The sequence below is a fragment of the Radiomyces spectabilis genome (assembly GCF_025331425.1).
Source record: "Radiomyces spectabilis strain NRRL 2753 chromosome Unknown BYT42scaffold_8, whole genome shotgun sequence".
NCBI lineage: Eukaryota > Fungi > Mucoromycota > Mucoromycetes > Mucorales > Radiomycetaceae > Radiomyces > Radiomyces spectabilis.
The window spans coordinates 1263132-1288761 of NW_026251933.1; the positions used below are offsets into that span (position 1 = coordinate 1263132).

General features: G+C 43.0%; 10 protein-coding genes across 10 annotated transcripts; 4 read left to right on the top strand and 6 right to left on the bottom strand.

The window, feature by feature from the left end:
- Nucleotides 1-2383: 2383 nt before the first annotated feature.
- Nucleotides 2384-3248, top strand: BYT42DRAFT_605945 (uncharacterized protein; the record flags this gene model as incomplete). The annotated part of the gene is made up of 5 exons (XM_051571135.1): nucleotides 2384-2393; nucleotides 2484-2612; nucleotides 2677-2736; nucleotides 2798-3174; nucleotides 3242-3248. Coding segments are annotated over exons 2-5 (570 nt in total), but the record flags the coding sequence as incomplete, so codon positions are not given.
- Nucleotides 3249-4329: 1081 nt separating this feature from the next.
- On the top strand, nucleotides 4330-4767 carry BYT42DRAFT_383746 (uncharacterized protein). The gene is made up of 2 exons (XM_051563318.1): nucleotides 4330-4414; nucleotides 4493-4767. Exon 2 carries the CDS (start codon nucleotides 4495-4497, stop codon nucleotides 4681-4683), a length of 189 nt encoding a protein of 62 aa, XP_051422470.1. The 5' UTR covers nucleotides 4330-4414; nucleotides 4493-4494; the 3' UTR covers nucleotides 4684-4767.
- A 3541-nt stretch (nucleotides 4768-8308) lies between these two features.
- Nucleotides 8309-8935, bottom strand: BYT42DRAFT_615107 (uncharacterized protein; the record flags this gene model as incomplete). Its single annotated transcript, XM_051571923.1, has 3 exons — nucleotides 8309-8631; nucleotides 8691-8747; nucleotides 8812-8935. 3 exons carry the CDS (start codon nucleotides 8933-8935, stop codon nucleotides 8309-8311), a joined length of 504 nt encoding a protein of 167 aa, XP_051422471.1.
- A 1270-nt stretch (nucleotides 8936-10205) lies between these two features.
- On the bottom strand, nucleotides 10206-10956 carry BYT42DRAFT_574282 (uncharacterized protein). Its single transcript, XM_051568825.1, has one exon. The coding sequence runs from the start codon at nucleotides 10785-10787 to the stop codon at nucleotides 10458-10460; it is 330 nt and encodes a 109-aa protein (XP_051422472.1). The 5' UTR covers nucleotides 10788-10956; the 3' UTR covers nucleotides 10206-10457.
- Nucleotides 10957-11586: 630 nt separating this feature from the next.
- Nucleotides 11587-12743, bottom strand: BYT42DRAFT_574283 (uncharacterized protein). The gene is made up of 2 exons (XM_051568826.1): nucleotides 12499-12743; nucleotides 11587-12421 (listed from the first exon to the last, which is right to left on the bottom strand). Exons 1-2 carry the CDS (start codon nucleotides 12629-12631, stop codon nucleotides 11709-11711), a joined length of 846 nt encoding a protein of 281 aa, XP_051422473.1. The 5' UTR covers nucleotides 12632-12743; the 3' UTR covers nucleotides 11587-11708.
- Nucleotides 12744-13048: 305 nt separating this feature from the next.
- On the bottom strand, nucleotides 13049-18105 carry BYT42DRAFT_574286 (uncharacterized protein). The gene is made up of 21 exons (XM_051568827.1): nucleotides 17790-18105; nucleotides 17580-17729; nucleotides 17401-17515; nucleotides 17239-17344; nucleotides 16896-17175; nucleotides 16516-16836; nucleotides 16291-16437; nucleotides 15663-16225; nucleotides 15505-15601; nucleotides 15205-15440; nucleotides 15018-15132; nucleotides 14837-14956; nucleotides 14603-14758; nucleotides 14387-14524; nucleotides 14200-14318; nucleotides 14020-14122; nucleotides 13791-13949; nucleotides 13580-13713; nucleotides 13457-13517; nucleotides 13333-13384; nucleotides 13049-13234 (listed from the first exon to the last, which is right to left on the bottom strand). Exons 1-21 carry the CDS (start codon nucleotides 17868-17870, stop codon nucleotides 13161-13163), a joined length of 3327 nt encoding a protein of 1108 aa, XP_051422474.1. The 5' UTR covers nucleotides 17871-18105; the 3' UTR covers nucleotides 13049-13160.
- A 1232-nt stretch (nucleotides 18106-19337) lies between these two features.
- Nucleotides 19338-20359, bottom strand: BYT42DRAFT_517249 (uncharacterized protein). Its single transcript, XM_051565231.1, has 2 exons — nucleotides 20013-20359; nucleotides 19338-19935 (listed from the first exon to the last, which is right to left on the bottom strand). Exons 1-2 carry the CDS (start codon nucleotides 20299-20301, stop codon nucleotides 19604-19606), a joined length of 621 nt encoding a protein of 206 aa, XP_051422475.1. The 5' UTR covers nucleotides 20302-20359; the 3' UTR covers nucleotides 19338-19603.
- Nucleotides 20360-22313: 1954 nt separating this feature from the next.
- On the top strand, nucleotides 22314-23189 carry BYT42DRAFT_574294 (C2 domain-containing protein). The gene is made up of 4 exons (XM_051568828.1): nucleotides 22314-22413; nucleotides 22478-22522; nucleotides 22589-22936; nucleotides 23004-23189. Exons 1-4 carry the CDS (start codon nucleotides 22355-22357, stop codon nucleotides 23035-23037), a joined length of 486 nt encoding a protein of 161 aa, XP_051422476.1. The 5' UTR covers nucleotides 22314-22354; the 3' UTR covers nucleotides 23038-23189.
- Nucleotides 23138-24233, top strand: BYT42DRAFT_383952 (Alpha/Beta hydrolase protein). Its single transcript, XM_051563319.1, has one exon. It carries the CDS (start codon nucleotides 23237-23239, stop codon nucleotides 24104-24106), a length of 870 nt encoding a protein of 289 aa, XP_051422477.1. The 5' UTR covers nucleotides 23138-23236; the 3' UTR covers nucleotides 24107-24233.
- BYT42DRAFT_384032 (transmembrane protein 42-like protein) lies at nucleotides 24067-24532 on the bottom strand. The gene is made up of 2 exons (XM_051563320.1): nucleotides 24300-24532; nucleotides 24067-24232 (listed from the first exon to the last, which is right to left on the bottom strand). The coding sequence occupies exons 1-2, from the start codon at nucleotides 24387-24389 to the stop codon at nucleotides 24113-24115; spliced, it is 210 nt and encodes a 69-aa protein (XP_051422478.1). The 5' UTR covers nucleotides 24390-24532; the 3' UTR covers nucleotides 24067-24112.
- Between the last annotated feature and the right edge of the window lie 1098 nt (nucleotides 24533-25630).

Consider the following 25630-nt stretch of genomic DNA (forward strand, 5'->3'; position numbering starts at 1 on the left):
GAATGCGTCGTCACAATCTTCGTTCTCGACGCAATCGTGCGCCTTGGAGCAGAAAACATGATCAATAACATCAATGTATAGAAATCAAACTGAATACTCACGGTCAGGGCTGTCCATCCGTCGTTGATCCGCCAGAACGTACCTGGCCAGTTCAGGAGCTATCATCAGAAATAAACAAGATTTAGAACAACAAGCAAATCTAAACCCAAAAAATAAACTTACTGAACGGCGGGATCTGGTGAGTCCTGCGTCTTTGTGGGATTGTTGGGCGCATTATGTCCCGGACTGAGGGTAAGCGCTGGGATTCCCCTGTGATTTGTCGTACATCTTCTTCATAGTCGACATTTCTAAAACTGAGGTTAATTTCACTCAGAAAAACCAGATTCAACAATCAAAAGTTACTTACTGGAAATAAAGAATAAAGAAAAATAAAGAAAAAGAAGTGGATATCCAAATGTCTGTATAGATGAAGAATTACAAAAAAAAAAAAAAAAAAAAAAAAAAAAAACGACGTTGAAATGCCGCTCGACGCGTCGAAAAAAAAAAAAATTCTGGACGCGAGACACGATATGAACGTAAAAAAGTATTTTTTTGCTTGGCTTAAGGAAGTTGACCATGTTGTTTAATCACTTTTTATTGTTAACATGGTTATTTAAAGCGGATCGCCGTAAGCAACGGAGTGATCCCTCGGGGTTCATGCAAATGCAGCACAGTTATTTCGGTGCACCCGCCCTTAAATACCATTAGCCTCAATTTTTCCTATTCGGTTGGGACCTGTTCCACGGGAAACGGCACAACGTTCAAGATTCTTGGGAACATTGACATTCGACCATCGCATGACCCATCTCAAGAGCCTATGACACGTAACCGTCGCGTTCGTCCTTCAGAGTTCCTTGAATCGTTTGTAACTAGCAATGGTTTTTTCAAGGCTATGTTTCGCCGATTTGAATGCAAAAGAGCGCTCAGGACACTCACTGCAATTGAAGGTGCAAAATAACTCTCGGCCAATAGGATGGCTCTAAATTCTTCCCACAGCGTAGTTTCTTTTTTTTATTTCTCCTTTGGTCTATTAGCGTTTCACAATAAAGAAACACAACATTCAAGATCATTGGGAACATTGAGATGCAACAACTGCACAGCCCATCTCAAGGAGCTATGACACGTAACCGTCGCGTTCGTTTCTCGGAGTTCCTTGAACCGTTTCGAGTTTAGCATGCTTCAATTTCGCGATGGTTTTTTTTTTCATAGGATACACAAAGAAGCTGAGTTTTTTTTTTTTCACTATCCATTGAATAAAAGAAACCATCGCGAAATTGAAGCATGCTAAACTCGAAACGGTTCAAGGAACTCCAAGAAACGAACGCGACGGTTACGTGTCATAGCTCCTTGAGATGGGCTGTGCAGTTGTTGCATCTCAATGTCCCCAATAATCTTGAATGGTGTGCCTTTTTTTGTGAAATGGGTAGGCGACGAAAAGGGTGTTAAAAAACAAATCCAATTTTTGGTCATCTTATTGGCTAAAATCTTTTTTGGTGTAACCTTGGCAGTGCTCTGACCTTTTTTACATATCACTGAATAAAAGAAGCTATAGCAAAATTGAAGTATGCTAAACTCGAAACGGTTCAAGGAACTCCGAGAAACGAACGCGACGGTTACGTGTCATAGCTCCTTGAGATGGGCTGTGCAGTTGTTGCATCTCAATGTTCCCAATGATCTTGAATGTTGTGTTTCTTTATTGTGAAACGCTAATAGACCAAAGGAGAAATAAAAAAAAGAAACTACGCTGTGGGAAGAATTTAGAGCCATCCTATTGGCCGAGAGTTATTTTGCACCTTCAATTGCAGTGAGTGTCCTGAGCGCTCTTTTGCATTCAAATCGGCGAAACATAGCCTTGAAAAAACCATTGCTAGTTACAAACGATTCAAGGAACTCTGAAGGACGAACGCGACGGTTACGTGTCATAGGCTCTTGAGATGGGTCATGCGATGGTCGAATGTCAATGTTCCCAAGAATCTTGAACGTTGTGCCGTTTCCCGTGGAACAGGTCCCAACCGAATAGGAAAAATTGAGGCTAATGGTATTTAAGGGCGGGTGCACCGAAATAACTGTGCTGCATTTGCATGAACCCCGAGGGATCACTCCGTTGCTTACGGCGATCCGCTTTAAATAACCATGTTAACAATAAAAAGTGATTAAACAACATGGTCAACTTCCTTAAGCCAAGCAAAAAAATACTTTTTTACGTTCATATCGTGTCTCGCGTCCAGAATTTTTTTTTTTTTTTTCGACGCGTCGAGCGGCATTTCAACGTCGATTTTTTTTTTATTCTTGTTCTATATAAACCTTTGTGAGATCCACTTCTTTTTCTTTAGCCTCTTTCTAACTTCGTTTCAGTAAGTAACTTTTAACTGTCATTCTTTTAACTTTTCTGTGAGAATGAGAGAAACTAACCTGAGAATGAGAGAAACTAACCTTTTCCTTAGAAATGCAAAGCCTTGAAGAATTTTTGAAAGAGATGAACCTCCCGCTCCCGCCCAAACCGAAATCGGCTAGGGACTTCGAGCGTCCGATGTCCCCGTTACCGCGCAGAACACACGATTTCAGGACATTTTGTAAGTTCATTGTTTAAATTTCGATTTTGCATTATTGTTCTAAATTTTGTTCGTTTAATGATAGCCTGCACACTGACTCCACCCGGTTGGCACGAACCGTCGTCCCATTTACATAGGGTCCACAGTAAGCATACGGTTTGGTTTTTCTATAATTGATGTTTCTAATCATGGTTTTCTGCTGAAAGAGGAAAGACGTCGACAGCGTGCACTTGAGATTAGGCGTATGGTCGAGGTCAGACAACAGGCGCTCCCCACTCCCAGCTCTTCGCCTGTTCGCTTGCCTGCGCACTCGCCCGGACCTATGATCATGTCTGTACCTGAGACCCGGCGTTTGCCTTCATCTGTGTCACCTGCCCGCTCGCCGTCATCTTCTTCGTCGTTCCCCTCCTCTTCGGCGTGGTCTTCGCCTTCGTCTTCCTATTCCCCTTTCCTGTCCTCGGTCCCTTTCGTGTCTTCAACTTTGGTGTCGTCTTCGTCTCCTTCGCCCTCGTCTTCTCTTCCTCGTCCTGGTCCTCGTCCTCGTCCTCCATCTGGTCCTCGTCCTGGTCCTCGTCCTCAAAAGGTCCGTAATACATATTTTACATGGTCAGCCCTAGTCTTCTGAGTACTAACACTAGTTACATGAATAGAAGCCCCATCTTCCACGCCCGATTCGGGAGATGGTCATCAGATAAATTTCTATGAATAAAAACATTGATTTGCAATACTGATATATACACAAACGGACCTTTATTCATGTCATTTATCAGCTAGCTGATGTCTTCCTTCGATATGTCCTTGTTTTCGTCTATTGTCTCTCTGAATGGCTTGCTGATATCAGATTAAGAAAGGATAGACTAAGACAGAAGGAGATTAAAAACATAAATGATCTATCAGACAATGATTATTGATGAGTGTGAATATGATTCCTAATTATTCGCCTCTTTAAAGATGCGCCACCGACAGCAACAACGACGTTTGGATCTGAGAAGATGATGGCAGATAGGAAGTATCCCGAGCGAAGGAGAGATCCATGTCGGTGAAAATAGATCGTATCGGTGGTGTCTGTGCCGGATATGTAATTGTCCATCTTGTATATATCACTTGCATTCAACCTGAAGGATAAAAAGTCGTTCGGCCTCAATCACATTGGATTTTACCTGATGGATCTGTGTTTCAGTTTGAGTAACCTGGATTTTAAGCTCTGATAACGTTTTGCATAAGTAGAAAGATCACATCCTTAAATAAAAGCATACTCAACTCGAAAAACTTTAAAAGATGGATACAAGGGTCACTCGTCATAGCTTTTCAAGATTGGTCTTTGCAGTTGTTGATCTTGAATGCTGTGCTTCTTGTTGTCAAACAGGTAGGGAAAGGAGAAAGAACAAAAACCTACGCTGTGGAAATATAAGGCATTTTTATTGGCCAAGAATTTTTTGTTTGTGTGCCCTGAATACAGTGAATGCTCGGAGTACTTTCCACACGACACATTTGTCAGATTTCAGTCCATCAAAACTGGTGCATTGCTCTTTCTTCTTAATACGTCGTATATCATTGGCTAAGAATAATACATATTCACCTTGCAGTGATACGATTTTCATTATTTTTCATCATGGAGGTGCGATGTCATCCCAATAGGTAAATATCATCTCAACCAATCAGTAAGGGTAGTTCCAATTCCGGAAAAAGCAAGCAAAACACGTCAGTGTCAAACTTGCTTTTTCTTTGTGCAACCTCTGTCAAAATATTTAACTCTTATTTTGTGCAATAACTGGTCAATGCGGCTAAATGCAGCACTATATCTCCTTACTTATTTTCGAAAGGTACAAATACAACTTGAATTGCCGAAGGAAACGGATGAATAACGTATGTTTTGGTCCCTTCTATTCGTGCGCTTCCAGCGATGACATGCCGAAGAGCACAGTGCATACGTGGCAGAGAAGATGGTAGCGGATCAGTCAGACATTCGGTCGAGATCACGATGTGTACATTATCCAATCGCGGTTACGGACTTGCAATAACAATCTTGTGGTTATGGTCAACGCATTTGCTTCGACCGAGGTATCACTGCGGTCGGTTCTTATTCTCCTAGAGCTGTCAAGCCGGTGTCGCTCGGAAAGCTTGAGGGTGCCTCTCTCTTGTCCCCCCCCCGCCCAGCAAGACCGTTACTCCCCAGCATTCGTGTTAGTTCAGTTGGTGCGCCGATTGGAACCCAAACCGAGAAATCGTCCTATCGTGAGTGGCTCCATGATCAGACATTTAACTACCTGATCTCTTAGAAGGTAAATCGCAACGATAAGAATCTGTGCTTGTGGGTTTCTTCTGGCTCCGGAACAAGAGGCTGATTTTATCATTGCAAAGGATCTTCATGACGCTCAGATGATGGGAGACATAGCGACCACGAGATGAACAAAAGGTAATTTGATGGATGTGGACGCTGGACGGTGCCTGGATTTTCAATTGTGTGATCTAATTGCAAGGCTTGTTTTATTGCTTAGTGAGTAACCTTGTCAGCCGTCCGTGTATCATCAAGTACATTCAGTTGCAGATTTCCAGTTATCAAAATGCGGGTGGTCCTAAACGGTGGAAAGTTTTCTTTTATCGATATGACCATTTGATCAAAAAGGAATGCGGCTGACGAACCTCCTCCACTCCAGCGCTACTTCAATCGCCAATCGTTTGCAGATGGATTTTGCTTTATTCATGAAGAACGGCGCATATTTTCGAAGCATTGAATTCATTCTTGTGGTTGATGTTCGCGGTCGGGATTGTATTCTAGTTGACGATATCTGTGGCACTTGTTACACCATTTCCAAGGTGGCTGATATGTTCCGGAGCCATTCGCCGCATCTACTTTGTTGAATCACTGTCCATGATACTTGACGCACCGTACGAACCCGGCTAAGGGTTGTTTAAATTCCGAACAGGTCGAGACATATGAATTCGAGAGTATATTGAGGACAAAAGCAAAGCTGTATGATGGCAAGTAAGTAGGGGCATGGAAATTGGGTAAAAGGATGCTACCTTATTTGCATGGATACTCATCAAAAGATTTCAACCTGATACAGACTATGGGAAATTTGGGCTTGGTAGCAAGGTTTCAATTTGCGGACAACATGGGCACATTACTTGTGATGACCTTGTATATGAGGCCCCCGAGTCGGATATCTGGCAAGAAACACCGAGGAATGGCCGGACAACTGGAAAAGCATTGACTTTAAGCGGAATTTGACGAATAACGGTAACAACATTAATGTACATGGGAACATGATATCAAAAATTGGCAGGCTTTGCGCAAACATCGACGAATGATGGTATCATAGCAACTATTCCCAAACGGGAAGGCAATGTGCTTGGCAGTGTCGGTGCAGGTTAAGTTAGCTCGGTCTGAATGGGTTGATCAGCCGCATTGAAATCAAGCAATCAATGGCTCCATCAGTGGACAGATAAGGAGGCAGAAACTGGATGTTTATGAATATCTGATGAATTCATTTGGCAACGTTCAGGGAGGTGAGTACGAGCGGTCTGCCGAGAGGATGGACCGAACTGTTGACTTCTGTTCGTGTTTGATTCGAAGCTTACAACGCAACCGTTTAGCCTTGTGCCCTGTCTGGTTTACAGCAAATAGAAGCACGTACCCACGTTCATGAGGAGTACAGTAACTTAGAGGATCCCTGGTGACGGATATGGCATAGATCATGACGCGGTTGGGAATCCAGTACAATTTTGCTTTCTTTGGCACAGAGGTAAGGATTGTTTGAGTGATGAGTGGCGCCAGCGGGTATTCAACCTCTTCGTGGAGAATTAGTTGCAAGTTCATAGATCAAAGGTACTTTTCAGATATATACTGCTTTTTTTTGGTGAGTGTGTTGAATAAATATGGATTCAGACATTGTATGGACGTGTTGACAGGAAGTTGGTTATCGGTGACGGTGAATTAAAATTGTGTGATCCATTTGTGGGCACGGCTTATCGTGTACGCTTGCACTTGGTGATTTAAATTCAATGCGATTCCCAGATCCGATGTTATTCTGCTATTTTTGATTGCAGCTGTAGAACATCTATTGCATATCTACGGTTACTTCTTTCAAGATCATTGCCATCACAATTTTTCGAGCGGTGTGTGCGAGGACAGCTTCCCCATGCCCACCCCTATACTTTGTCGGGTTAGTAGGGACCGCAGGACTTGCCGTACTTCTTTTTCGCGTCCACGGTACCGCGCTTGCTATCTACAAAAAAAAAGTAAGTTGTGACAGAAAATAAAACGGCTTTTCTTTCAAAAGTGACGGCCATATACAAAGGGACAAGATAAAGTAATAGTCGCAAAGCTGGCTATTCCTAAAAAGCCAACATTTTCTGGCTTTTGAAAGGTTTAGGAACCAATGGCAAATAGCCCATAAAAGAAAGGGAACGCTGAAATGATATCATCCAAATGGATCATGACGGACACATTGGCAGAAATAAGGGATGCAGGGTAAATAATAAAAAGAGAAAGACATCAATTGGTCTTTGGTAATTGATTGGTCCAGTTGACCGAATTTAGATTGGGAGCTCTTCCGACCAGCTTGGGGATCATGAAGGAAAGCCCAGAGTGATTGGGCCGGTACAGTAACTTTTTATTTCACAGATCGAAAACAAGCGCTGCGTTGGTTATTCGAAGATAAACGAATGATAAAGAATAGTGAGAATCAAGAAATACTCTGAAACTGAAACTCGTTCTCTATTAATTCGTATTTCGTGATGACTATTTGTATAAATTACTCTTCGATCGATGGATCAACTGCTTGTATTATCATCCGTGTTTTAGCTCTCTAAACTAGATTGTATTGTTTATTACAAAGTCAGACGTGACGAGAGAAACGCTGGAGGACGACGCTTATAGTTCATGTCAGATCGGTCCTTAGGTATGTATGAAACCCCCGCTTCTAAGCCGATCGGTCATGGTTATGCTCTTCTGTAATAAGTTGAATTAAATACCTGTACAATCCTTTTTCCTGACTTTGCTGGTTGTCTCTTTTTAAGACCATAATGAAAATGAGCCTTTCTATGACTTTATGTCAAATTTGATGAAACCAAACTAATGGCTATTACAAAAAAAATATCCAACCGACTAAATGATACTACAGAAACCCAAGCAGGCGGCAACTTGAGCCAAGGAGATTTTATGTAATCATGGAAGGCGAGGACCAAAGGGAAAGCAGCAAGCAACGAGCGAGAATGATGACAAGCGATGGCAGAAAGAAAGGTAAAAAGAGATAAAACGAAAAGGACAAATTGCCAAAACAGAAAGGTTAAAACGATTGCTCGATTGGAGCTTATTCGCAATTTGTTATTTTTTTTTATTCATACACAAAAGAAGCTCAAAGCAGTGCAACCAGGTTCAGAAAAAAAAAATCGTCCAATAAGATGGCCATAAATCATAGAGCAGAGCGATTCGACCGGCAACCCTTTTATTCATAGCTAAAAAGTCAGCGATTCTAGGGGAAAGCAAATAGATCTTAATAGAAGGCAGCAACGAGCTGACATATGGGAAAACGTTGTCTCATTTGACTACATAGCAACTGTGCGAAAACGTATTTATTTACAAATATTTTTTTAAAAAATTAACATGGAGTGCCATGTGCGGAAAGGAAGGAAAGCTATTCATGACAACTAACAGTTAGTACTCAGAAAATATGGAGCTGACCAGATCATATATATAAGGTATGGAACTTAGCTTAGGAGGAGGAGGAAGAGGAGAACGCAGAGACGGATGAAGACGAAGACGATGAATAAGACGAGACAAAAGAGGAGACAGAAGAAGAAGAGAAAGGAGACGCCGAAGAAGACGAAGGCAACGACGGGTAAGCAGCGGGCAACGCCACAGGCGAAGCTGCAGGCGAAGGCAAGGCAGCGGGCAAGACGACGGGCGAGACAACAGGGGGAACAACAGGTGCGGCCACAGGCGGAGCACCGGGCGAAGGACGGGGTGTTGGGAGCGGCTGGCGGCTCACTTCATGAATGCGTTGCCGCAATCTTCGTTCTCGACGCAATCGCGCGTCTTGGAGCAGAAAACATGATTAATAACATCAATGTATAGAAATCAAACCGAATAATTACGGTCAGGGCTGTCCATCCGTCGTGGATCCGCTAGAAAGTACCTGGCCAGTGCAGGAGCTATCATCAGAAATAAACAAGATATAGAACAACAAGCAAATCTGAACCCAAAAAATAAACTTACTGAACGGCGGGATCTGGTGAGTCCTGCGTCTTTGTGGGATTGTTGGGCGCATTATGTCCCGGACTGAGGGTAAGCGCTGGGGTTCCCCTGTGATTTGTCGTACATATTCTTCATAGGTCGACATTTCTAAAAGAAAAGTTAGTTTCTCTCAGCAAGGCTGAAAGAATGACCGTAGTTACTTACTGAAACAAAGAATAAAGTAAAGATAAAGAAAAAGAAGTGGATCTGAAAAACTTATATAAGAACAAGAATATAAAAAAAAGGATCTTGAAATGCAGCTCGACGCGTCGAAAAAAAATCCTGGACGCGAGACACGACATGAACGTAAAAAAGTATTTTTTTACTTGGCTTAAAGAAGTTGACCTTGTTGTTTGATCATTTTTTTGTTGATATGGTTATTGAAAGCGGATCGGTGTAATCAACAGCTTGACCCCACGGGGTTTATGCAATGCAACTCATTTTATTTGGTGCACCTGCTCTTAAAATACTATTAGCCTCAATATTTCCTATTCAGTTAGGACCAGTTCCGCGGGAAATGGCACAACATTCAAGATCTTGGTAACATTGACATCCAAAAACTGCATGACCCATCTCAGGAAGCTGTGTCACGTAACCGTCGCGTTCGTTCCTCAGAGTTCCTTGAACCGTTTCGAGTTTAGCGGACTCAATTTATGCTAGGTTGTTTAATTTGTATGCAGAATTTGAGAGCAGTGGATTGAGGTTACACAAAAAACAGAGTCTCGTCCACTAAGATGGCGCATATAGCAAAGTGGAGAGTGGGCCAACAACCTTTTTTTTATTCGCAAGTTGGAAAGCGTTGTAGCCAACATAATGTATCCAAGGGAAATAATACGTATGCTTGCACAAATATCACGTTATACTTACGGTAGTGCCCTCAGAGGCCTCAGTTGTGGAGCTTAAAGGACTTCCTCCCGCTTTGATCATCACGGTCCAAAATGACATTTTGCGTGACGAAGGTCAAGAACTTGCAAAACGGTTAAAGCTGGTCGATGTTAAGGCAGTTACTGTTGGATACGTGGATGCCGATCACGGTTTTTGATGCCTACAACATCCACCAAATAAGCTGAACCGTCTATTGCGCCGACGGTCGATTTTCTGCACAAAATATGGAAGTCCTCCTCCAGACTTTAGTTAGAAAAAAGAAAAAAAAAGAAGCTCATGTTAGTATTTGTGAATATCAGCGTTTGGATATACCATCACTGCAAATTATCTTACTGCTTTGAATTTGAAATCCAGGGTATCAGTCGTCTTGGTTGATCGTGTGTGGCCATGCAGAAAGGAAGAACAGTTCATCGTGCGGTCAAGAACGTATTACTGTAAGAAGATCACCGTCGTGCAAAAAAGTGCGCTAAAGATGATAGGATAAAATTATGATTTCTACCAATGGATCGAACCTTCTACCTCAGACGTTAGAACTGGCACACCCCCATGCCATTCTAACCACACCCATGGTACAGCTGTAGACGATGGATGTTGAGTTCAATTAGAAATACACAACATCTGCTGTGGAAATTCGTCGCGATTACTTTGCTTAATGATCATTCTATTTGCTTTCGCATCTCAGAAGGATATACATGGAATAAGAAATTGTGCCAACGAAATTTCTTTAAATAATTTAACATTAATTAGCTGTTATCATGTTGTGTCTTCACTTTATTTTTATAGCATTCATAAAATAAAAAGAATTTGTGAAAGCCAGGAGAAGAGCGCCGTTTCAAAAGCATTTGAAACAGGGCAATAAGGAGCAGTTTATGCCCGACTTGTGGATTGAATATTGCAGCCTGGGGAACCGGAAAAAGCGACATCGCCCAAGTGACCAACAATAAATAATGCACAGATGGGATCCAGATGACGTCTCCACCTTTGAAGCCAAACAAAAAAAAAAGGATCAAGATCGGTTGTTCCTTCACGGTAATAACTGTAAGCACGCAATGGCTATTTGAATGATGGAGCATGGAATGGATAATTTCCGAGCTACAAAGTGCTTCTAATCTAACTCATCAAGGCATAATTCGCTGCTTGAAGGGCAGTGGGTCAATATAAGTGGTTCAATTCTTTCAAAATAGCAAACACTGTTTAAGCAGGGCCTTTTAAAGTGACATACGGCACTGGCGACGAGGCCAAAAAAAAAAAAAAAAAAAAAAAAAAAAGTCCACCCGACTGCGCCACACATGACATGCCAATTAACCGAAAAGCTATCAAAGGCAGTGACCGAGGGAGCCTCCGTACCTATCAGTTCACATTATGTCAATCCGTATACAGCTGAACCGTTCACCACTGTTGAGGTCCGGTAGTTTGGCGCTCATGTGTAAAAAGTCTGTCTTTATTTAGAGTCGCTTGCTGAGCATCGGCATTCCAAAAAAGTCCCATTGCCGAAATAGACAGAGACGGGGACCATCACTTCTGAAACTATTTTAGTAAAACCGATTTGACACACATTCATATGTTTGCGAACGCACACGCTTTATTTTCTGCCTACTACATGTATCTACTGCTTCTCAGTGTGTGGTAGTATTTTTTTTTTTTTTTTTTGGTAGATTATACAGAAAAAAGTGGCATCCAAGAAATATATCATTCTTTGTGATGCATAAAACGTCGATTTGCGTGTGGGATAATCATGAGCCATCACACTAAAGTTTGGAGCATGATGATCCATCGTACGTTTGCACCAAGTTTTAGTTCAAGAAATTCTCGAATGGCATGGTTACCTTTTTACAGAACCAGCCGATTATCCGATTCAAAACGAAAATAAAGAGAATAATGATACAATTTATTTACATAGACACGATACGATAGGATATGATGGTTTTGATTGGTTACTACACTACGGGACTTGGGGGAAAGATATAAATATGTATATGCTTTTGTGTTTTCATTTAGACTCGGCGCCAACCGTATTGACCAGCAGGATAACGCTGCGACCAACTCATGGGAGGATGGGTACGGCGACGGATCATGAGCCACTGGATCAAGCAGCCGGCCACGGCCAAGGCTAAACAACCGCCCAACATACCGCGAAGTTTGCTGTCGGAATGGAATGCGCTTCCGTCGAATGATTTGGCGCGAATAAGGGAATTAATGGCTTCGACAAAACCGGTCTTGACGTACAGATCGATACCAACAAAAATAACAAAGGATCCAATGAAAGCGGTGGCAATAATGATCATGGGCCGTTCAAGGAAGGCCATCAAAAGCACACCAACAATCACAAAACAGATAATAAGCACGGCACGGCCCCAGTTGCTTTGAATGAGACCGTTATCCACCCACGACAATAACCAAATAGCGGCCATGTAACCGAGCAAAGCACCCAACAGGTAAACGGCCAGGAAGAAACAGCAAGACAGCAGGGCACCGGCTAGAATACCGACCACCACACTCACCACGAGTAAAATGGTATCGGTGTTTGGGCCATAGTCGTCTTTAGCATTGGTCAAGATGATGTAGGCAATATTGGAACCGACATAGAATCCAACGATGAACATGGTGAAATATTGATGCACACCTCCCGCAAAGGTAAGGTAGCCTCCCGTAATGAATAAAATGATACTGAGAATCACGCTGTGAACAGTCACCGTAGCTCCAGAAACTAAAAACATTGGGTACATTAAATTTAGCATTTCTGTAACTTGTTATTTTTTTTTCTTCCTCCGATTCAATACATACTCGGCAGATTGATTGTATTTTGATCATCCAAAGGGGCTCGAGCTACAAGAGGCGAGGCATCGACCATCGCCAGTAGTATTGCTACTACGGCGAAGAAAAATAGTGCACTGTGGATTTGGCGTTTAGTGGCCATAAGAGTTGGAAAAAATGGAGTCCAAAAAATAAAGAAAAGAAAAAGGAGAAGGTGAAAAAACCAGAAGCTAGTTCGTTCCTCGATTTTGTATTTGTATTCATGAAAATTCACTCTCCGCTCAGTGCAACATCTTGGCACCGCGCGATCGTATCTATTTTTATAGTCCTATCGCTGACATGAGAAGACGGCTTCAGCCACTTCAGTTCGAAGCCGAATTTGTACGACACCATTATGGATTCGGCAAACCGCCACCATCGGTTTGATCCTGCCACAGTGTAACAACAGCTTGAAAACACAAATCCATAGTAACACATGACGTGCGAATCGTTGCTGCACACTTTTCTCTATTTCTTTACCTTCTCGTTTGATGTCTTGGTGAGCTTATTTTCATGAGTTTCCATGTTTCAACCACAATAAGCTTGGCAAGATTTTATTTTATTTATAATCATGTACATTTTTTGGTGATGCGAAACCACGAGAAAGAAAAAAAGAATAAAATTACATTACAAATGACCCCCAACCCAACATTCTATTCCGCATGGCGTTCCGGATCTGCCAAGCGATGGATCGTCACATAAGGTCCCGGTTTCATGTTGCTGGCATCTGCAAGAAAACAAAAAGGTGAATACCAACCGTTGTAACTGACACGCCCACCCTCCCCCCTTCTTATTTTTTTGTGAGTAGCCTATGTTCATCCATACCTTGAGGTGTGATGAGGATATATTGTGAACTGTTCTCATGGGCGGAATCCATCTATCAAAGCAACATATCAAAAGGGTTAAATCGCGACATATCATTGGATGGATCCTCAAGAAATATGCTCACCATCATCTTCATGCTTTGTTTTCTATTGACAGCGTCCATATATACGTCAAATTCATCAAGACTTTTAAGAAATTGATTAATATGCTATGTTTCAAATCGAACCGTAAGGCCCTTGTCGCTTACCATAATATGGGAGAAGAAATACTTTGCCACAGTGAAAGAAGCAAACTAACTTGAGAAAATGATTTTTCACCGCCGGACAGTGATTTGGAATCCTTCTGTCGAGTGCCTTTTCGGAATTGATCGCCTGTAGCCACCTGAGATCATTCAGAGTAAACATTTCCATATGAGAACCTTCTTTTTTTCCATTGATTTTCAGCGCCAGATTACTTACTCTAACCTCCAGGCGTTCCTTGGCATGGTTGAATTTCAATTGACCGGTATCACCACGCTTATGCATGTAATACGAAAAATGACCCATGGCACTTAATGACATGTACATTTTGAAGACGTCCCAGCGCGCCATACGTTCTTCCAGCATCACCTTCATATTCTAAAAAAAAGATCGCAACATCACAGTCAGGCAACATGCCTTCGTCAGATGCCTTATTGCGCAAACTTACCTTGATGAGGCCTTCCATTTGTTCGATCGAGGTTTTAGCGTCATCCCATGCTATTAACGCGTCCTTGGCTTCCTGTTCCACTTCTTCCAAACTGGCGCCGACTCTAAGAAAAGTAGGAAGCATGAGTTTGTTTGTCGCAAACATGGTTTGGATTGTTGTTATGGATCTCGACACACTTACGCTTTTTCTTTCTCAGTACGAATCACTTCCAAATGTTGGATTTTACGCTGGATCTCTTCCGCTCTTCGGTTGGTGTCGACACGATCGGGATATTCTGCCATGGCTTGTTCAATCCAAGCCTGCGTTACAATAACAAAAATAATCGTCAGCACTCATGGTCCATGTCTAGTCTCTATCCATCCTGTACCTGACACGTTCGTTCGAGCTGTCGAGCTTCGTTGCGTAGACTTTCCAGGCGGATCACGCGTGCATCATACTTTTCTTGCAGCTTGTTCACATTTTGAAGCTCATTGGATCGCAAGGCTTCAATCTTTTGAATATTTTCCTAAAAAAGAGACAGTTCTCTTTAGGTTTGTCCTTACTGCGCATCAAGGAAAGCAAAATAACAGAACAGATTACATACACGCATGGTACGTATTTCTTGGTCTCGCGCCTCTTCTTCGCCTTCAATTTCCGCGAGACGTTCGGTGATGCCAATCAAGCTTTCATGAATCTCTCGTTCGCTCGATTTTAATCCGGTAAACTGGCCAACCAGCGCCTTGATCTTCTTCTCGCATTCCTACACACAACAGGTAGAAATGGGGCTCTCAGTTCATCGTCGAATATCCCTACCCTTCACAAAAACCACGAGACTTACCGCTTTTTCTTCTTCAATGGCAGCGATGTTGACTGGTTCATCTTCTTTGATCATTTCCTGATATCGCTCGATTTCATTGTCAATGCGACGAATATCACTGCTTAATTTCGCGACAGCGGACTTTGTGGAATCCCGTTAGTCGTTATACAGATACAAACTTGTCATTTTATCACGGTCTTACCTTGGCCTCGTTCAACTGAGAGCGAACCCTGGTCAGTTCTGAAGCACATTGTCGTAACTCGTCCTGCAAGCGTCTCTCTGTGCCCAATAACTGTTGCATATTCTGCTCCGCTTCTCTACAAGTTATGAAAAAGGGCACATTTAGATAAACTTTCTCATTCAAGGCGCTATCTGCATAATCGTTTTACCGAATCTCAGGCTCGATATCCTTTTTGAACCGTGGCGGACCCCGGTACTTGTTAATGGTATCGGTACGCATACCCTGCTTGGCACCGATGCTGTGACCGTGCTTGGTGAAACAGCCTTTGACGTTGGCGGGACGTTGATACATCAATCGATCGGCTTCAGCACGATCCTCCATCAAAATCACTTGCTCGATATTGCTCGAAATAATCATCTGACGCTTGACCCACTCATCTTCAAACTATCAACAACAACTGGTCAGCGAACGGAAGTTCTCTGTTTCACTCATCTTGTGAGATACTTACACGTAGCGCCCGGAGAATGGTAAGAAATTCGGGGAGAGGTTCACCTTGGGAATAATCGAAAAGATCGTATTTGGCGACCACGATGGGAATACGGGCCCTTGAAACGTATCGGTAAGATTCTTGGCTGCTTTTTTGATTGACGTTGAGAGGGGACTTACATGTTGCGGCGTTGAAGAATCTGCATCAACAAGGCCTTGTCTTGGAAACATTCCACAGCAAAAGAGTTGAGCTGTTTTCCAAGCACCACTTCCAACACGTCTGCGTATTGAGGATGGGATAAATGGAGGTACCGACCAAACGGCCCCACGGGTTTTCGCATGCGCCATCGAGTCTCGGCTTCAATGTCACTCAACACATCCGGCATGTTCAATCCAAATGCTTTGAGCTTGTTCTCTTTCTGTGCTCGCAAGTTGCGAAGTGTGCTTCGAATATCATCCATTTGCGACTTGAGATTTCTGGTTTTCATGGTCAGCTCTTTGGATTTATTGTCTAATCGGTCGTGTTCGCCGTTGAGGTCCTTTTGCTTTTGGTTATACTCCTGCTGTTGGCTGACTTTTTGATGCTTCATCTCGGTGAGCTCTTTGATCTTGGCATTGATCTTTTCCATTTTATCGCGGTTAATGGAAGCTAGCTTAGCGTTTTCGGCTGCAATATTGCTGTCATATTTCTGTATGCGGGCTTTGGCGTCTTTCACGTAACTGTTGATTTGACGGATATCGCTCTTCAGACAATTAAGTATTAGCTGCCTCTCCTTCACACCAAGCAAAATTATGGATAATACTTTACAGCAAGCCCACGCAAGCTCTCCTCCTTTGCCAATTTCTCTTCCGTGAGTTTTCGTTTCTCGGTTTGATCGGGAACATTGGAGCGTCTAAAGCCATCGACTTTTTCGGTCATATTTTGAATTTCTTCAACAAACTTGGCGGTTTTCAGCTAAAAGCAAGAGTGAGTTATCGTGTCCCCATAGATCAGAAGCGGCAAAGAGTTATAAAATGGGGAGGGGGGACCTACTTTGGAACGATCCAAGCGAGCTTTGGTTTCTTCCAGCTGTTTTTCGGCTAGACCCACATCGGCTTTGACAGCGGTTGCATCCTTTTCTTTGCGAATGATTTGAGCCCAGACCAGTTCATTGTTGAGCTCATCAATCTTGGTATCAATTTCGCGCGTCTCCAACATTTCCTTAAATCTAATTTCGGCTTCCTTAGCCTTCTTTTGCAGATCCGGCAAAAACTGCTTTTTACGTTCAAGGATGGTTCGCGTAATATCGATACTTTCACGCACTGCATCATAGTCTTCGGCTAATTGAGCCAACTGCGTACCACGCATGAACAGCTACCAGAATAGTGTCAGGACTGGTGGCCATAAAAAGATCCTTTTTTCTTGACTTTTACCTTGTATTTATCCTGAGGCGTGCTGGAGTTGAGAAACTGACGCGCATTGTCTTGACTGAGAACAGTCAAGGGATTGTCAACTTGGATGGACATGAAATCGCAAATGGCGGTCAATTCTTCTCGCTTGGTGGAGACAATTCTTCCTTTATCATCCTTGATCTTATAACCACCGGTGCCGTCTTTGTGCAATTTACGTTCCACCTGAATGTAATCGCCGTAAATGTCATGTCGATAGGCATCGGCACCCTTGTTGGTGATTTTCACCACCACCTGCGCAGCGCTATAGAATGCCGTCCATTGAGTCTCTGTTTATCTAGACACACTTGGTCAGAATTTCACTTACTTTGCACCTTCACGAATAAGAGCGCCAAGGTTTTTGGCACGATTGGTGGAATTGGCTTTGGCACCCAAGGCAATGGTAATCGCGGTCAAGATAGCACTCTTTCCACCTTTAATTGTAACGATTAATAGGTGAGTATGAATCGTGAAGCGGCTATGAGCTTACTGCCGTTGTGACCAATGACGAAGTTGATTTTTGGTCCAAGATCCACTTTGAGGTACTTATGACACATGAAGTTCACGACTTCGACGCGAGCAATGGTGCCTGCTTCCGCGACATCCTATCAAGCAAGGTTAATCACTGACTGGAGTTTTTTTAATTTCGTGATCTGACAAAAGATTTACCAGCGTAGACGAGATATCGACTTGAGTCCTGGTATGTTCCGCGTCTTGCTGCACTTCCAACTCTTCAGAGACGGAAACGTTATCGTCGCTTGTTTCTTCATTATCTTGGGCTGGCGATACTTTGGCCCGCTTTCTCTGACTGCTGTTACTCTAATTTGACATTTTTCTCTGTTAGACAGAGGAATCACGGAATACTTTACTGTAACTTACAGGAGAAGAATGACCTGCCGAAGAAGACGTCCCATTGACTTCGTCGTCTGAACTGACCCGACGCTTGATTGATTGTGACATGCCCAAAAAAGGTGTCAATCGCGTACGTGTCAAAAAAAAAGAAGCAAGTCAGACAAGAAAGAAAAAAAAATCCCCACCGAATGCATTACCAAATTTGATCACTCCCTGTCGGCCCTGAATACCTATCACGATCGGCGGTGTTGAACACAAAAAGATGTAGTTTTTTGCTTTCGCGGATTGATGCACATGAAAAAGCGCGGCTCTGACAATCATCCAGAACGCTACTAGTTGAAAGAATTACTGTATAATGTGACTATCATTAGATGGTTTATATATCGACATTTGTAATACTGTGGGTTGTAATTGCCTGACCAGCATAACAACGAATGCATGCTTGCTGAAAGCGTGTGAGGGTGTAAAGGTGATTCGCCTAGGGACAGCCAGCGCCGTTGCTGCGTGCTTTATGTAATACCAAACGCGCAGTTACTGTAGTTATAATTGCCAAGTTGAGAAGCTGAGAAAAAAAAATGGACGTTCCGTTAGATCAGCAGCAGTTCGAATTGTACGATATGTTCCTTTCAGCAAGAAACAGAAAGAACCGATGGGCCATTTGTATCCTCTGGAAATCGCTTTCCTGACAATTCTCATAAAGTGTCAAGAAACAACCTGCACCGAATACATGCTGCAGTTTGTAACCTCAAGTGTATCGTTCGTACTGTTGATAACGCAGTGAAGGAATCTAGACTACGTATATTGGAAGGAAAGAGAAGTTGGACCAGATTGGTTGTGAACGAGTGTTCAGACGGTTTGCTCACAAAATTAACAAGCTCGCATCGACAAACGATATCTTTATATGCATAATAATGTGTCTATTGCATTAGTGGAGCCGTCAGACAATGCAGTAAAGAGTTATGTATTCCAATTAGAATTTATCTGAACTTTGATTAGATTATGTATGTTCCAAGGATGATTTGATGGAATATTCTTTCAATAATCAGTCTTTTTTGTGAACCTGTAAGCAATGAACTCCTCTTAGGGCTGGTTGTGTAAAGAACCGTTACAATATAACTTATTGCTGGCTGAACGATTCCAAAAAAAAAAGGTAATTATGAAATAAATGCACCAATGAAAGAACCCGATGGCGTGCATCAAAATCACTACAGAGAAAGGAAATCGCCACTTACTTCTTTTTCGATGTTCTGTCTAACCGCACCAAATTGCCCGAATAGCTGGTTCGTTTGGTTAAATTGGACAAGCGCAGGATAAGCGAGAGACCAGACCTATTCAATTAACCTGCCTTTGATGCCGGAAGCACAAGATGAAACCGCTGGTCTTCCGTAGTTGGCAAGCCGATCTCATGTCGGTTGATTGATGGCTCAACAGTGTGCATAAAAACTACGAAAGCGCTGAAATGTGTCTGTTTATGCCCGTTTCCGAAAGATTCGAGCAAACTCAAAAAGCGTGCATGCAGATGTGCTGCAGAATGATGATGTGAAAACGAATACCCCTGAGTTAGGCTTTTTTTCCCGTTGGACTTTTTCCTGTGCTCATGAAGCAAGAGTAACTATGCGTAATTTTATTGTGTACTATGGTTATAGATGAAAAAGAAGAAAAAGAACACAAAACAAAACTCGAGAGAGATAGAACGAAGAAAAGACGATGGAAGCAGAAAGTGCTGACCTTTGGTAAGATCAAATGTATGGTCCTGATACAGAAAACAAGAATGGTGAAAGGAAAATCAAAGAAACATTAGTGAATCAAAAAACAATGACAAGAAGCAAATTACGGATTTTTTAGAGGATGTGAGCTGCTGCGACCACAGCCACACCCGCCACTGTCATCATTTGAACGTAAGCAAATGAACGGGTAGCTACGGAGGAAGCCGAGTTGGATCCGGAAGGACGAGCGGCGGCTTGATTAGCTCGCGCGCTACTGGCAGGGGCAGCCGGCGTGGCGGCCGAATTGCTGTTGGCATTGGCAGGCGAACCGCCGACGGGCATGCCATTGTTGGAAGTCGACGATGAACCTCCATTTGACGACGCTGGCAATGTGCCACCGACACCTCCCTCGATGGTGAATGGACCTGCAAATGCCAGATCGGGTGATTGACCAATTTCGAAAGCATCTATCCAATCAAATAAAATGATTAGCGTACGATGAACCCCCAAAAAAGGGAATAGAAGGATACAAAATGATACTCACATTCATCACCGTTTTCGATTTCGAGAGGGATCTTCCAGACGTATTTTCCGTCAGCGGCATTGACGTTTTGTGCAATGGTCATCACAGGTTGTAGTGCGGACGACGGACCTCTGGCCAAAACGATTTGTGGGATATTTGGTACGGCAGGGTTGATCCAAGAGATGATGGCTTCTGATCCGGCTTTATATTTAGTGCCTGACAAAGGCGATGTGACAGAAACGATAGGTTTTTGAGCCGAGGTGACAGCGAACAAGGCAGCAGCAATGAAGCAGGTACTGACGAACTTCATCTTGATCTGTAACAAAAGAATAGAGGAAAACGGAAACAAGGAAAAGAAAGAAAAGAAAGGTGGATTCGATTGATAACGCATCTCCCATTAGTGCTATTTATGTGCGCCAAAGGGATAGGTTAGGGAGATTTTTACCAGGGAGAGTTGAGTGGTAGAGAACTCCTGCTAAGGGCACCCCCTTCTTTTCTTTTCTTTGCTTTGAATACAAACCATCCACATACACTTTTCCTCTCTCTGTCTCTCGCTCTTTTTTATATGATATCACCCCTCGGTTCCTTTCTTTCTTTTTCCTCTTTGTGTATATCCTTTTTTTCCATCTCTCCCTCTCTCTTTGGTTCCCCCAATAATCAATCGAGACTTCCTTTTTTTATACACTAGTGTTTTATAGACCAAGCTATCACTTCTTTTTGCGACCCCGTCTTTTTTTTGGGGGGGGGCAAAGCAAAGATTACATAAAGTAACCGTGGCGTCATGCACCGTTAAATGAAACATTATTCAAGTAATCAATCTTAAAACCACAAGACAAATACATATCATTTATCAATCTACTATCTACGGTTTTTTTTGGGGGGAGGAATGGGAGATCGCAAGTGGTTATTGGCGACAAAGGCAGCTATGACCCAACCGACAATGAACAATGAATTTGGGCAAACTTCAGGGAGCTGTTTTGAACGATCTTTACTAAGACGCATCGGCCGAAAAACTCACACGCACACTAGCAACGTATGTAGACGGTATCACTTACCTGCCTGCTTTGTTGGTATTGCCGATTACAGTATATGATAGCAACATGAGTAAGCGAAAGATAGATGTAGTATTCAATTCTGTTGGTGATGTAACCGGTGACTTCAGGGTTTGTCGATGTGATATCGATCGATATTACCTTTGTATTTTATCAGTAAACCGTAGATCAAGGCGTATGACCTTGGATATTGGTATGTCGTTCTGTGATCTTCATACCCTAGCCAAACTAAGCTCACATGTCTCTGATATTGACAAGGCCCCTCCTACCGTTCATTCCGTCTTGTTAGACAACAGTCTCTTTGAAAACAAACTCATGCCATTGATATAAGAGATCATTGACCTCTCTTTATCTCACCCATTAAAGGCATGGTATAGTTTTAGAAAAATACGCAATATTTGGGACGAGGTCCTTCTTGCACAATTCTGTACATCATTTCGCGTAATTGTGCAAACTGTAATTCCATCATTCTGCGCAGGATCGGCTTTCCATCCATTTTATCGCAGACAAATTACGGCTTGAGTAGTGAACATTCCGTTTATATGACGTGTGACGAAATATGTCAGCGGCAAGGCAGGTTATCATTGACTACTTCTTTTTGGGGGTAGAAAATTCTTTCATTCATGACTGCACAAGATGGCAAATGGCTAACATATAGGTGCGATTGATAGATGATAAAACGAGTAATGACGAAGCAAAGAAAGGATGAATCGCAAGTGTTCGATGAGCTCATTTCTATGTTGAAGATCAAAAAGAACTCCTCGGTATGCCTTTTTTTTTTCTCTTGCTCTCAGTTCTTCCGAGGCACTGTGTAAAGTGACATAATGCAAGGAGCTGCGATGAGACTGGTAAAAAAAATTCCAGGGATCATCATCATGCAGTGTCCAAACAAGTTTTTCGCTTACTTGGTCGCCGTTATCAGGATCCTCTCATGTTCAATATTCATGAAATCAGCCAACCATCCTTGCCATACGATTTACTGGTTCTCTGGTCTTCATATGGTTGACTGATGGATAGGTCATTTGCTGTGGATCAGCCGCCATCTGCACAAAATGATAAAAACGATCATACGCGTTGGAGTTGTGGCTTTTTCGGCTATGAATATCCGAGTCAGCCAGGCCATGTTCTGTTCAAGAAAGGGACTTTGGTGAGCGGGTGCTGAGTATAGCGTCTGTGTTACCTGCCGATGGAAATCATCTTGTGCAACACTCAAGCTTGGCGATTTCTCTGGATGCCATTTTTCCTTGCACATAATTGTTGTCTCTCTTTGGCCAACCCCATCTATTTGCGTACTTTTGCTGACCCTCTCACATGGCTTCCAACCTCAAGCTTCGCATTGGTGTTTTAGCTGCTCGACAACTCGCCGCCGCGTACGTTGACTGCTTGCAAGTTCTCATCACTCTTAATACGAGCCTAAAGACTCACATGAACTAGGGATAAATCGGGCCTCTCAGATCCTTACGCCGTCGTACGTATCAAGTAAGTACCCTTCTTGCATTCATGATATCGGCCCCATACTTACATGTTACTGTACCTGTAATACAGTAGCAAGAAATACAAGACCAAGGTGATTGATCAAACGTTGGATCCTGTATGGAATTTTGAATTCGATGTACCCTTGGAACCGGGCAAACTGCCCACGCTTATCAACATCACCGTATGGGATAAAGATACGTTTGGACGAGATTTTCTCGGAGAAGTCAGCATTCCTTTCAAAAACATATTTGACCGCAACGCGGGAGGATTATCCGATGGCGTAGCGAGACATTACTCGGATGAAGCCAACCAAACGGCGTGGTACACACTCAATAAAAGAACAGAAAAAAATAATGTCTCGGGAGAAGTGGCCATCAAATTCGGTTTCATGGAAGGTTACATTCGACAGTATGAAGAGTGAGTCCTTAATTTTTTTGTTATTCCCTGGCGGCGACAAATATCAAGCACTGACAGCGCCTTCTAGATACGACCGAGTTTGGCAAGAGTTAATCGGCTGAGCGGTTCATGGAGTCGCATGCATCTGCATAACCAAATATGGAAAGATGGCATTGTCTTATTCATCGCTATAAACATCGAACAAAAGACAAAAGGCATACGATATAAACGCTATGGAATGAGCGATTCAATTGGAATAATAATAAAAAGCTATTATCTGATCGATTCTCACTTTGGCACACACTGCTTGCCTATTTACCGATGGATCATCATACTGTTTCAACTGACGATGTGTCTCTGCATTATTTTGTATCAAGACCGGCCATTACTTCGCAGAATCCTTTGATCGTTTTATTACTGCACGGTGCAGGAGGGGATCATCACCAGTTTGATGATATGGCAACCGTGCTAGTTGAAGCTGGACACATCGTTATTACGTGCGATTTACGAGGCCACGGACTCTCTCAACCCTGTGATTCTCTCGATTTCAGTTCAATGATGGACGATCTGCAACATGTACTGGTAGATTTCAAATCCAAACTGGACAATCCAGGTCCCATGATGGATTTAATTGTTGGCGGGTTGTCGATGGGCGGAATGCTGAGTCAAGTGTGCTATCGAGAAAAACATCATATTTGGTTACAGTTCGGTTATCGGATACAAGGCCTGATCCCCATCGCGTGTGGTTCCATCGGCATGGTCTGGCCGCGCATAACGTGGATGGATGATTATCGTCACGACACCAATAGTCACGATATGCAAGCAGTCCGTGAAGCTATCATATGCTCAGGCGTTAATGAAACCACACAAAAAGAAGCGCAACGAGCGATGCAAAGTGTGTCCGATAGAGCGCTGACAACCTGTTTACGCGCGTGCGCCTACGCATTACCGCCAAACAACGCAAACGCGACGACCCCTTCCATGACCTCCCCGCTTCCTCTGTATCAGATGTTAATTGTTGGAGAAGCTGATACATACACGTGCAATCTGATGGAAGCGTGGCACCAGCTAAACCAACAACAGGGTATCCGCACCTCTTTTCATAAAATTCCTTTCGCGGGTCACTTGGCTACTTTAGATGCTGGAAAGTTGATAGGTGAAATCGTCGTAGATGCGCTGTATCAACGTTGACCCGCTTTATTCAGTTTTTTCCTTTTGTGATCGTGATAATAAAATCGTGCCTGCTAGAATAAGACTGGCTCCACACCACCATCGCAACGTGAGCGGTTCATCAAATACGAGATAACCCAATAATGCCTGCGCTCGTTTGATTCATTAGTCTCCCATGACCATTTTGAGTTCTATAAAGCCCAATGAAACTTACCGAGGCACTGAGATTGGCGGCGCCATTGATGACGCTGACTTGAACGGATGAGGGTGCCATGTTCAAGGCTTTGGTAAAGAGCGTCCACATGACCGAGTTGCAACCGAATATTAAGACGAAACATAATAAACGTGTAGCACCTAATGAGACCTACGCTTTGGATGCTCAGAACGCGGAAGATAGCGGCTACTGTTCGTGCCGGCACTTTACCTCTACGGGAATGGTGCTTGCAAGTTGCGGTGGTACGCAATAGTGCAGTATCAGATCATGAAGGAGAATGGTACGCTCATCCGTAAATAGTTTTGCAAAAACCGAGGATAAGGCTGCAAACAATCCAGAGAAAGCAGCAAACGGAAGATAAGAAACGGCTTTCAGCATGCTTGGTAGAGAACAAAAGAGAAAAAATGTTTCAAACACACGCAATTTCTCAGGGGCCCAATCAACGGCCACCAAACGCTATTTGGTCCAAGTAACAAAGCGGTTTCCAGGTTGTATGTCTGGTTTCAACAGATCATATTTGTGCGCAAGGCAGCTAGGCGCCTATCTTGATGGGATAAATAATACCGTGATTTTGCGGAAGGACGATAAAATAAGAGTTGCTCCTGCTCCTTGGAAACTGCCTAGCATGGGACTATATTTGGATAATGTGGGATCAAGGGGAACACAGAATGCCATGTTCTTCTTATTTTACTCATGTTGTAAACGAAGAATAGGAAATGAGCGCGTGGAAGCGGGTTGTCTCGATTGTTCAGTTGGTAGGTAGCCCTGCGGTATGGACCACAGCATACCACGCCGGTAAGTCCTTTTTTTTGACAGGGAGCGCAATCTCGCAAGGAATCAAAATGCAGGAAAAGTTTTCTTATCGATTTAACTGATTTTTGTAAGCGTGAGGAGCCAGGCCATTCAGGGAGACCGATATAATCTAAAATGGAGATTTGATTGCAGACACCTCATTCTAATGTAAAATAAAAGAAAAATAGAACGGGGAGCTCTTTTTGGCAAGTCACGCCAATCGGAATTTTGTGGTGATGATGTTTCCTGTCATGATCTGCGATGGAGCTTATTGGGGGGGGAAGGACGGAAAAAAGCTTGTCAGTGAGCACCATGTTGGGACCTTGCCAATGGCAATTTGACAATCACGATTATTGTCGCACCACGTTGTAACTCAGCCATATGGTCTTTTTCCCAAAAAAGGGGGTGTCTCCGTTCCAGATCTCGATATTTTCCTTCTCGGAAAACCTTTTTTTGGATCATCGCAGCACTGTAGCAGCAATGATCAGGCCAAATAAATTATATTAATATAGCATCCACAAAAAAAGGAAACGTAGACA

What these genes read in the sequence shown, in the direction of transcription:
- BYT42DRAFT_383746 (XM_051563318.1), top strand. Translation starts at nt 4,495, where the DNA reads ATGACATGCCGAAGAGCACAGTGCATACGTGGCAGAGAAGATGGTAGC.
- BYT42DRAFT_574283 (XM_051568826.1), bottom strand. Translation starts at nt 12,631, where the DNA reads ATGGCCACTAAACGCCAAATCCACAGTGCACTATTTTTCTTCGCCGTA. An exon ending in AAATACAATCAATCTGCCGA is followed by an intron (nt 12,422 to 12,498) that starts GTATGTATTGAA and finishes CAATGTTTTTAG; the next exon opens with TTTCTGGAGCTACGGTGACT.
- BYT42DRAFT_574286 (XM_051568827.1), bottom strand. Translation starts at nt 17,870, where the DNA reads ATGTCACAATCAATCAAGCGTCGGGTCAGTTCAGACGACGAAGTCAAT. An exon ending in AAGAAATACGTACCATGCGT is followed by an intron (nt 14,525 to 14,602) that starts GTATGTAATCTG and finishes TCTCTTTTTTAG; the next exon opens with GAAAATATTCAAAAGATTGA. An exon ending in TATCCTCATCACACCTCAAG is followed by an intron (nt 13,235 to 13,332) that starts GTATGGATGAAC and finishes GTTTTCTTGCAG; the next exon opens with ATGCCAGCAACATGAAACCG.
- BYT42DRAFT_517249 (XM_051565231.1), bottom strand. Translation starts at nt 20,301, where the DNA reads ATGAAGTTCGTCAGTACCTGCTTCATTGCTGCTGCCTTGTTCGCTGTC. An exon ending in AATCGAAAACGGTGATGAAT is followed by an intron (nt 19,936 to 20,012) that starts GTGAGTATCATT and finishes TTGATTGGATAG; the next exon opens with ATGCTTTCGAAATTGGTCAA.
- BYT42DRAFT_384032 (XM_051563320.1), bottom strand. Translation starts at nt 24,389, where the DNA reads ATGTGGACGCTCTTTACCAAAGCCTTGAACATGGCACCCTCATCCGTT. An exon ending in CCGCCAATCTCAGTGCCTCG is followed by an intron (nt 24,233 to 24,299) that starts GTAAGTTTCATT and finishes AAACGAGCGCAG; the next exon opens with GCATTATTGGGTTATCTCGT.
- BYT42DRAFT_383952 (XM_051563319.1), top strand. Translation starts at nt 23,237, where the DNA reads ATGGATCATCATACTGTTTCAACTGACGATGTGTCTCTGCATTATTTT.
- BYT42DRAFT_574282 (XM_051568825.1), bottom strand. Translation starts at nt 10,787, where the DNA reads ATGCTCCATCATTCAAATAGCCATTGCGTGCTTACAGTTATTACCGTG.
- BYT42DRAFT_574294 (XM_051568828.1), top strand. Translation starts at nt 22,355, where the DNA reads ATGGCTTCCAACCTCAAGCTTCGCATTGGTGTTTTAGCTGCTCGACAA. An exon ending in TACGCCGTCGTACGTATCAA is followed by an intron (nt 22,523 to 22,588) that starts GTAAGTACCCTT and finishes CCTGTAATACAG; the next exon opens with TAGCAAGAAATACAAGACCA. An exon ending in TACATTCGACAGTATGAAGA is followed by an intron (nt 22,937 to 23,003) that starts GTGAGTCCTTAA and finishes AGCGCCTTCTAG; the next exon opens with ATACGACCGAGTTTGGCAAG.